This window comes from Salvelinus fontinalis, chromosome 3 (genome assembly GCF_029448725.1).
Source record: "Salvelinus fontinalis isolate EN_2023a chromosome 3, ASM2944872v1, whole genome shotgun sequence".
NCBI classification, from domain to species: Eukaryota; Metazoa; Chordata; class Actinopteri; order Salmoniformes; family Salmonidae; genus Salvelinus; species Salvelinus fontinalis.
The window spans coordinates 1,196,831-1,207,862 of NC_074667.1; the positions used below are offsets into that span (position 1 = coordinate 1,196,831).

General features: G+C 45.8%; 1 protein-coding gene and 1 long non-coding RNA gene across 2 annotated transcripts; both read right to left on the bottom strand.

Annotated features, from left to right (window-relative positions):
- Positions 1-456: 456 nt before the first annotated feature.
- Positions 457-4,454, bottom strand: LOC129835631 (uncharacterized). Its single transcript, XR_008756482.1, has 2 exons — positions 2,981-4,454; positions 457-2,927 (listed from the first exon to the last, which is right to left on the bottom strand). It is a non-coding gene; the product is annotated as an uncharacterized LOC129835631 (long non-coding RNA).
- A 1-nt stretch (position 4,455) lies between these two features.
- Positions 4,456-8,016, bottom strand: LOC129835618 (vasorin-like). The gene is made up of 4 exons (XM_055901335.1): positions 7,752-8,016; positions 6,892-7,451; positions 6,452-6,679; positions 4,456-6,329 (listed from the first exon to the last, which is right to left on the bottom strand). Exons 1-4 carry the CDS (start codon positions 7,960-7,962, stop codon positions 5,145-5,147), a joined length of 2,184 nt encoding a protein of 727 aa, XP_055757310.1. The 5' UTR covers positions 7,963-8,016; the 3' UTR covers positions 4,456-5,144.
- Between the last annotated feature and the right edge of the window lie 3,016 nt (positions 8,017-11,032).

Sequence of the window (11,032 nt, forward strand, 5' to 3'; positions counted from 1 at the left end):
GTGTTTGGTCCATATTGACTACTGTAAGGAGTTTAAAGGGGATTTAGTGATGATGTAATAAATGTGTAGTGAATGTGTTTGGTCCATATTGACTACTGTGAGGAGTTTAAAGGGGATTTAGTAACTGATGTAATAAATGTGTAGTATGTGTATGTAGTACGTGTGTGTACTGTACTGTAGTATTTGTGAGTGTTTTATTATACACTTGGTCTCACACAATGATGTATATGTCTATGGTGTCAAAAACCTAAAAGACAGAAGCCCTGTTTATACCTGCCGTTAACATGCGACCTTCATTCTGATCTTGACCTGATCTTGTCTGTTAACATTTATAAGATCTGATCACAATCAGATCACAATGCTTCTTGTAATCGTGTGCACGATCTGAACGCAGTCCACATGTTAGAACAAGGTATAAACCAGGCTAGAGAGTCACTGACCAAGATATGACCAATATATTTTTTTCATATTCTTTTTTTATGTCATTTCCTATACAAAACAAACACTTTTTTACAGAAAAACAAAACATTAACATAATAAGACAAAGGCTTTCCCAAAATGAATAGAGAACGTAACAAAGCAAGTTGAAAATATTTCAAAAATGTCCGGTCCCTCATGCTACAGTATATAAAGCTGTATAGGATTTCTTCTTCCAGTTGAGGTTTTAGTGAACAGATATATGAGCGTATGGTTCTTGGTTTCTGTTGGATGATTGAGAGCATGAAGAAAGACAGTAAAAGAAGGAGAGAAAGAAGACAGGCAGTAGAAAATAAGATGGTTGATGGAGAATAGGGATGAAATTATTGAATCTCCTTTTTTTTGCCCACACACACACACACACACACACACACACACACACACACACACACACACAGAAACTGTTTTCTATCTACCAAGACATAACTGGTGTAGTGAGATTGTAGAGTATGTCACAGAAATAGGCACATGTTCCTTACAACAACAACAACAGAGAGACAGGCAGAGAGAGAGACAGAGAGACAGGCAGAGAGAGAGACAGAGAGACAGGCAGAGAGAGACCAACAGGCAGAGAGAGAGACAGAGAGACATACAGAGAGAGAGAGAGACAGAGAGACAGGCAGAGAGAGAGACAGAGAGACAGGCAGAGAGAGAGGAAGAGAGACAGGCAGAGAGAGAGACAGAGAGATAGGCAGAGAAAGAGACAGACAGGCAGAGAGAGAGACAGACAGGCAGAGAGAGAGAGACAGACAGGCAAAGAGAGAGAGAGACAGGCAGAGAAAGAGACAGACAGGCAGAGAGAGAGACAGACAGGCAGAGAGAGAGACAGGCAGAGAGAGAGACAGAGAGGGATCAAGAAAAGAAAAGAACAACAACAAAAATGAGAGAAAGAAAACAGAAAAAGAAATTGAATGGTGACACATTTGTACTTCCCATTCTCCAAGACAGGAAACAAAGATAAATATATCAGAACGGCGCGATTTACATTCCGTATGAACTTTTCATAGTCTAGTTGGCTGCAGGCAAGCAAAACAGGCCCGAAAACACGGCCAAGAACCTTGCTGACCGAGACAAAGGGAGGGGTGAAGGAAACAAAGAGAGAGAGAAAAGAAAAGGAAAGAGAACGAGAGGAAGAAAATAGAATAAAGAGAAAAAGAGAGAGAGAAAGAGATGGGGGAAACAGGGAGAGAGAGAGAATGACAGAGTCAGAGAGAGAGAGGCAGAGAGATAGAGAAGCAGAGAGAGACAAAACCAGAGACACAGAAAGAGAAAAATAGAAAGAGAGAGAGTAAAACAATAAAAAGCTACTGAGGATCTCATTGGCTAACTGCGGCCATATCTTCAAAACGCCACAGTCAGTAGCAAGTCAAGGAAATGACTGGTTTCCACTCCTTCGACACATATAGTAAATTGCTCTCAAAGTCTTTGAACTCTTGTGCTTTTTTCAGCATGTGTGTGTGCCACTTTAATGGCTCAGGGTTTGCGGTGACAGAGCTTTGAGGACAGTTTTGGAGCTTGAGCGTTCAAAAAGAGACTAGGTGTACGTCCCAAATGGCACCCTAATTCTCTAAAGTACACTACTTCTGACCAGGGCCCATAGGACTCTGTTCATAAGTAGTGTGCTATGTAGAGAATAGGGTGTCATTTGGGACAAGGATTGGGGTTTCTGGAGCTAACCGTGTCCTTATGTAACTTTGGCAGGCTATTGTAGTTGGCAGACTGGTTTTAGACAGTAAAGAAGAAGAGTGTGGGAGTTTAGAGTTTAGAGTCTGTGCTGTTTCTGACACTTCTTATTCACATTTACTTGGTGAACAATTTTTACATGATCAAAATTTGAAGCGTTTTGGGTAGGGGTAAATTGAATCTAAATTCAGTAAATTCAGGTGAATTGGAATGACCTATTTAACAAAGGAAAACTCATCTTTAATAGTAAATGAAACCTTTCAATTCTAAACTTTCTGAATTTAAATGAAATGGACCCCAACCCATTGCCGGGTCAAGGGAACAGCACAATTCAATACAGCATCAACATTTCTGACTACAACAAGACTGGAGAAACAGCATGACAGCAACAGAGAAATCAACGATAAAAAATACATACAAAACACATTACAAAAACATCATATGGAACCTGCTCGACAACAACAATCTTCAAATAGCGTCCGTCACAGCTACTGACCACGCCACTAAGGACAGAGGCTGGGTCCCAAGTAACACCCTATTCCCTATTTAGTGCACTACTTTTGACCAGAGCACTAGTCCTTTCCGACTGCATTCGTTTTTTCCGACACTTGCCCGATAACTTCTTTATTGAGGAAAAACGTACTCACTACGACTGTGATATGTGGTTGTCTCACCTAGCTATCACTACGACTGTGATATGTGGTTGTCCCACCTAGCTATCTTAAGATGAGTGTACTCACTACGACTGTGATATGTGGTTGTCCCACCTAGCTATCATAAGATGTGTACTCACTACGACTGTGATATGTGGTTGTCCCACCTAGCTATCATAAGATGAGTGTACTCACTACGACTGTGATATGTGGTTGTCCCACCTAGCTATCTTAAGATGAGTGTACTCACTACGACTGTGATATGTGGTTGTCCCACCTAGCTATCTTAAGATGAGTGTACTCACTACGACTGTGATATGTGGTTGTCCCACCTAGCTATCTTAAGATGAGTGTACTCACTACAACTGTGATATGTGGTTGTCCCACCTAGCTATCATAAGATGAGTGTACTCACTACGACTGTGATATGTGGTTGTCCCACCTAGCTATCTTAAGATGAGTGTACTCACTAAGACTGTGATATGTGGTTGTCCCACCTAGCTATCTTAAGATGAGTGTACTCACTGAGACTGTGATATGTGGTTGTCCCACCTAGCTATCTTAAGATGAGTGTACTCACTACGACTGTGATATGTGGTTGTCCCACCTAGCTATCTTAAGATGAGTGTACTCACTACGACTGTGATATGTGGTTGTCCCACCTAGCTATTTTAAGATGAGTGTACTCACTACGACTGTGATATGTGGTTGTCCCACCTAGCTATCATAAGATGAGTGTACTCACTACGACTGTGATATGTGGTTGTCCCACCTAGCTATCTTAAGATGAGTGTACTCACTACGACTGTGATATGTGGTTGTCCCACCTAGCTATCTTAAGATGAGTGTACTCACTACGACTGTGATATGTGGTTGTCCCACCTAGCTATCTTAAGATGAGTGTACTCACTAAGACTGTGATATGTGGTTGTCCCACCTAGCTATCTTAAGATGAGGGTACTCACTACGACTGTGATATGTGGTTGTCCCACCTAGCTATCATAAGATGAGTGTACTCACTACGACTGTGATATGTGGTTGTCCCACCTAGCTATCTTAAGATGAGTGTACTCACTAAGACTGTGATATGTGGTTGTCCCACCTAGCTATCTTAAGATGAGTGTACTCACTACGACTGTGATATGTGGTTGTCCCACCTAGCTATCTTAAGATGAGTGTACTCACTAAGACTGTGATATGTGGTTGTTCCACCTAGCTATCTTAAGATGAGTGTACTCACTACGACTGTGATATGTGGTTGTTCCACCTAGCTATCTTAAGATGAGTGTACTCACTAAGACTGTGATATGTGGTTGTCCCACCTAGCTATCTTAAGATGAGTGTACTCACTACGACTGTGATATGTGGTTGTTCCACCTAGCTATCTTAAGATGAGTGTACTCACTACGACTGTGATATGTGGTTGTCCCACCTAGCTATCTTAAGATGAACGCACCAACTGTAAGTCACTCTGGATGACAGCGTCTGCTGAATGACTAAAATGTCAACATTTTAATGGTCAAAAGTAGCACACTTAAAGGGAATAGGGTCTCCTTGCCTTTTCTCTTCATTTGTTCCACATGCCTTTCACAGCAAGTTGATCAACCCTGGTGGGGGTTGATAATACCAGTTCGTTGGGGGGGGGGGTCGTCTAAAACTGTATTCTGTCCGTGGTACCATCTCTACAGAATCAGCATTTCACTACCTTCGGTTAAGTCTCTGGGAAGGGCTGTAATGTTGCAGAGAGTTTCTCTTCAGTGCAAGTTCTGCCAGGGGGCAGGTGGAGAGGGGTGCCTCGTTCATTTCAGGAAGTGCTGAACAGTCTACAGAGCACACACACACCTGTGTTTCTATCTCCACCTCTACTCCTCCAAACCTTGACTCTGTGCCTTCCCCATACCTCCACAAACCCCGCTCTCTTAATCTCCTGATCCAGCAACAGGATTGTAACTCATTCAATGCAGTTCTTTTAAAAATATCAACATTTAAAAAATAAAAGCATCATTATTACAGCATATCATGTCAATGCAAGAAGGCACTTCCGTTTTCAGTCCGATTATAAGATAGACCCTTTTTGGCATGGCGATTGCACTTCAGGTTTAAATACTTGTTACATTTCTATCAACTTGAACTCTGCTGGATGAGCTAAAACACCCCCCTTTCACTGCCCCATAATGGTAGAGTCCTCCCATCCACTTAGAGATAGCGGGGCGTAGCGTTACCCTCTACAGGGGTAGTTACTTCTGTTCCCTTCCATAGCTCTGAATGTCATTGAGTGCATTGAGTCTCAGAGAAATATTAAGAAATCCATTAAGACAACAGACTGAGTTTCTAGAAATACGATGGCTTCAAGGATGCCACATTATTATTCGATGGACAGTGCCCCTGTCCCTTCATGAGGGGGGCCTCATATTCTAAACCACCATTTTGTGGAAGGGGATGTGACGATCCGCCATTTTGTGGCTGGGTCAGGGTGGAGGTGTGACAGGGGGCGATATCCGCTCCCTTGTGGGGAAGGGTGCCCCCGTTCCCCACGCCGTTCTCCAGACAACCCTTAAGGCCCTCCAGTTCCATTGATCCCATCTCACCCCCTTCCAGTGCCATGTGAGCCCGTCTCCTCCGGAGGAAAAGAACCAGGATGGCCACCAGCGCCACCCCCGTGACCAGGGCGAGAGCAGCCAAGGCTGGGATGAGGGTGTAGGTGAGCTGGCTCTGATCATCCACCTGGGGCTCCAAGGACGAAGCTTGGGGACCTCCCTCGGTACGAGCCTCCATACAAGACCCTCCCTCGGTAGGGCTACCTCCACCGCCTCCACCCCCGTTCACCCTCTCTGCCAGGGGGCTGGCGCACACAGAGTAGGTACAGTTGGGCCGGAGCCCTCGGAGGGTGTACTCTGGGTATGAGGCGGGGACGCTGAGGGACATGGGGCGCCGGTCGGGCCCTGAGAGGTTCCGGTAGGTCAGCTTAATCCCGCGGATGTGCGGCCTCGTCTCGAGGAAACGGTGCAGGTCGAGGAGGATGGACGTGGAGGTCACCTGACGGGAACTGATGTCATTGGGATCAGAGGTTACAATGGGGGCGACCATGGATGCCAAAACCTCTGGGGCGGAAGTTTGGAGAGGTGGCTGGTTGTGGTTAGACGACTCCAGGTTCTCGCAGTACAGGCCCAGAGTTCCGCGGGGACAGAGACATCCAAGCTGTCCCAGAGGATCGAAGCGGCACGTACCCCCATTGAGGCAGATGTTCGGCGGGCAGATGTGGCCCTCATCCCCCTGGTCCCTGAAAGCGGAAGTCGGAGAAGCTGGAGGGGGGGGACGACTCTCAATGTCTGTCTCCGTTGAGGATGGTTCATCACTAGGGAATGGCGGAGGTGGGGGGATGGCGTTGGTATGTGTGTTTCCAGGGGATGTAGTCGGAATGGGGGGTGCGGAAGTACTCCCCTCCCCTAGGGCATTGGTCATGACAGTGGTCGTAGGTGGACAGCCGAAATCTGGATGGTCCAGCTCCGCCAGCACCTTCAAATCAAATCAAACTTTATTTGTATCCCATTTCATACAAGCCAGAAACTAAATGTGTTTCACAGGAAAAATAAATAAAATATATTTAGTATTAGAATTACAAAATATTAAGACAATACCTTGCCAGCATTCACTGGTGGGAAGTGGCACCTTGTCTCCTCTGTGCGTCCCAGATCCACATTCTTCTCTTTCAGCCAGCCAGGGAACCAGGCCAGAGGACAGAGACAGTTGAAGGGATTCTCGGCCGCCGTGAGGTGCCCCAGCCTGGGGAAGAGCTGGAAGAAACCCTGGGGCAAGCTCTGGAGGTTCAGCCCACTGATATCCAGCTCCTGGAGACCCACCAGACTCTGGAAAAGAAGAAGAAAAAGAAGAACACTTTATTGTCCAATGTTCACAAATGATCCCAACCCCACTAAAAAACATACACAGGCAGTTTGGATAGGTTGGACCAGAGGCTTGACAAAGTAAATCCCATGGAGTAGTTTCAGGGCATAAGCCATGTGTTATTGACCCATCAATTACAGGAATATTTGACACATTTTTAAGAAAATGTATTTACCTGGAAGTCCTCGTTCCGGAGCTCCCCAATGGGGTTGGCAGCCAGGCTGAGCCTGATCAGCCCCCGGGTGGCCTTCAATGCTTCAGGCATCCCCTCCAGCTGGTTCTGGGACACATCAAGGTCATGGAGGTTCCCCAGGGAGGCCATCAGATCCGAGTCCAGGGTGGTGAGCCCCAACGCAGCCACTTTGAGCGACTCGAGGTGGGGGGCCTGGAGGTCTTGGGGACCCAGCGTCGGGAGAGAGTTGAAGCTGAGATCAAGGAGGAGAAGCCTGGGGAGACGGAGCATTGGGAGACCGGTCAACTGGTTCCCCTGGAGCTTCAGTTCCAGAAGATCCTCCAGAACCTCGAAGGCCTCCGATTGGATGCTCTTGATGCGGTTGCCGTGGAGATACAGCCTCTCGAGTTGCACCAATCCGGAGAAGCTATCCTTGGAGATGTGGGTAATGTAGTTAGCGGACAAATCGAGATTCCTCAGCGAAGATAGCGTTTCAAAGACCCCGTCCGGGACCTCCGTGAGTTTATTCTGGGACAGGTCCAGCATCTCCAGTTGCCCCAGGCCTAAAGAAGAAGAAGATGAAGATTACTTTATATTCCAATGCATACGGATTTACAATGGAAAAACTTGTGTTCTACTTTATTCCAAACCCTCGAAAGACACACATACAGAGGTTGGAAAGGTTCGAGCAGAGGATAGCAGTTCAGGGGTCAAGTGCCTTGCTCAAGGGCACAACAGCAGGAAATGGCATCCAGGACACTGATCCAGCAACACTCCATTTGCCGGCCCACTCCTAAACAAATATTTTCCTGTCACACATGGGATTAGAATTGGAAACCTTCTCTAACCTGAACGCCACCTACCTGTGAAGTCATCCTGGGCTAAAGTATTGATGCCGTTCTGGAAGACGTAGAGATGTTTCACAGAGGAAGGGAGGCCGCGGGGGACGACCGTGGAACGACGCTGGATGCAGAAGATGGAACCCTGGGCCTGACAGGAGCAATCCTCTGGGCAGTCACTGGAGAGAACAGAGGAAGAGGAGGAGGAGAGGAGGAGGAGGAGGAAGGGCACCATGGTGGTGGAGTCCTTGTGTAATCTGAAACACAAAGAAAAAGAGAGATGTTAGTGTTGGTTGGTTAAGACTTTTCTGGGAAGGAAAATTTGTCATATTTTCAGAGTAACGAATCAGCAGCGGTCAAAAACCTGGACAAGATTAAATCATTTATTTCGGAGCATCATTTCCACACGCCCAAGTCTATTGGCTGTTTCATGCGGTCAGAGTCGGATTATTCTTATCCTTAAATGTCAGTATTCACGCACAAACACACAATCCAAGCCATCAAAAAACTTCCCTCCCAATCCACCACAGGAAAGAAATCCCCCGTTGTTGCCTTCCCTCATGACATCAGAGAACACAACAAGTAGAGTCAAACACAGACCCCATAACCTCTCTGACTGGGTCTCCCTCCCTATTCCCCTCAACCAGAGCATACAACCATCACCCCATAGAGACGGCAATGTCACTATGATGAAACCCTGCCCAGTCACACACACAGCCCCTTCATAGTGGCTACATTCACTGTATGCTTGGTGAGCACACACACAGTGGGCCTGAGTCCTGAGCGAGGTCCTGTCTTAGCCCACCCACAGTCACTCCGTCCTGGGATGATTGAGAAGCACGTCTAGCCTCTCCCCAGTGTTTATGGCATTGGTGTGTGTGTGTGTGTGTGTGTGTGTGTGAGTGCGTGCGTGTGTGTTTATGGCATTGGTGTGTGTGTGGGGGTGCGTGTGTGTGTGTGTTTATGGCAGTGTCTCCAGCCCATGAAAACCGCCCTGGCTTTAAACGGCTGGACACCCACGAAAACCTGGCTACTGCATACAAACACAAACTATGGCTTTGTGAGAGTGTATGGAGTGTGTATCACACACACAGACACGGATGTATGCATACACTCCCAAACCTTCAGACACAGACACACACACTTCTTCATACAAACTTATGGACACATACATGGCTACTTCATACAAACACATGCTTACTCAAAATGTACTCACTCACACACTTTTGCCCATACACCCCTAGCCAGACACATGGTCAACATAAACACAGACCTTACAATGTTGGCTATAAGAGGGGGGGGGGGCAAAAGAGAGAGACTAATTAACAGAGAGAGAGTGAGAGTGAGAGAGAGAAACATAATATGACATTTGAAATGTCTCTATTCCTTTGGAACTTTTGTGAGTGTAATGTTTACTGTTAACTTTTTATTGTTTATTTCACTTTTGTTTATTATCTATTTCACTTTCTTTGGCAATGTAAACATATGTTTCCCATGCCAATAAAGCCCCTTGAATTGAATTTGCATAGAGAGAGAGAGAGAGAGAGAGAGAGAGAGAGAGAGAGAGAGACAGAGAGAGAGAGAGAGAGAGAGAGAGAGAGAGAGAGAGAGACAGAGAGAGACAGAGAGAGAGATAGAGAGATAGAGAGAGAGAGAGAGAGAGAGAGAGAGAGAGAGAGAGAGACAGAGAGAGAGAGAGACAGAGAGAGAGAGAGACAGAGAGAGAGAGACCTTTAGGAGGTATTTAGCTTCTAATAATTATCTCTGAAATGTAGAGTTCTAGGATTAGCTGTGTGTGTGTCTTTTAATAATAAAGCAGGTTGAGCTGTGTAATCTATAATGTTCTGGGTGGGTGATGAGATGGGAGTAGGTGACTAATGCCTCTGATCAGCTTACTTTCTACAAGTCCTGACCATAACCATTAGGGGGAAATGGAAATCTGATCTAAGATCAGTGTCTAAGCGGCAAGTCAATCCAACCCTGATTTTACAGTGATCTCACTCTGTAGGCCTATACACAGTACAACCTCATGGGGCCCTTAGGCCCAGGGCTGTCCAGTGAGATGCCTGAGGGGACCTTATCATGACCTCTACCTCTTCTACACCGTATCATGACCTCTACCTCTTCTACACCGTATCATGACCTCTACCTCTTCTACACCGTATCATGACCTCTACCTCTTCTACACCGTATCATAACCTCTACCTCTTCGACACCTTATCATGACCTCTACCTCTTCTACACCGTATCATAACCTCTACCTCTTCTACACCGTATCATAACCTCTACCTCTTCGACACCTTCTCATAACCTCTACCTCTTCTACACCTTTTCATGACCTCTTCTACACCTTCTCATAACCTCTGCCTCTTCTACACCTTCTCATAACCTCTACCTCTACTAAACCTTCTCATAACCTCTACCTCTACTACACCTTCTCGTGACCTCTACCTCTTCTACACCTTCTCGTGACCTCTACCTCTTCTACACCTTCTCATAACCTCTACCTCTTCTACACCTTCTCATAACCTCTACCTCTTCTACACCTTCTCATAACCTCTACCTCTTCTACACCTTCTCATGACCTCTACCTCTTCTACACCTTCTCGTGACTTCTACCTCTTCTACACCTTCTCATAACCTCTACCTCTTCTACACCTTCTCGTGACCTCTACCTCTTCTACACCTTCTCGTGACCTCTACCTCTTCTACACCTTCTCATAACCTCTACCTCTTCTACACCTTCTCGTGACCTCTACCTCTTCTACACCTTCTCGTGACCTCTACCTCTTCTACACCTTCTCGTGACCTCGCCTCCCTCTTTCTTTTTTCTATGTCTCTGTCTGTTTCTTTCTCACACTATCAATCACATACCCATATATTTATTCTCTTTCGTCTTCTTCTCACGTGCTTTTAGTTTGGTATTATAGCAGGGTAAGGTTGAAACTCATAGGCCTATCAGTTCCAGGGAAAAGGTCAATTTCCTGAATAATTTTTTTTAATAAGAAGTGAATTTCAAGGTAAAGTGAGACTTGCCCTCAGTCGGGTCAGCAAACACTTTGAGGGTAATTGGCGAGGCAAAAGTCCCCCTTATCTCAACTGGGAGAGACTAAAGGTTTTACAGCAAACAACAAGGCTACCTACAGTGCATATCTCTGTTCAGCAAAGATAAGACTGATAAATTAAAGGTTGTTGCTATTTTAGATGCAGGGGTAGAATCAATTTTCCTTGGTTGTGTTTCAGCTGTACAGTGACCTTGAGTTACTTTATAGTGGCCTACTGTCAGCAAGAATGCACTACAAGTA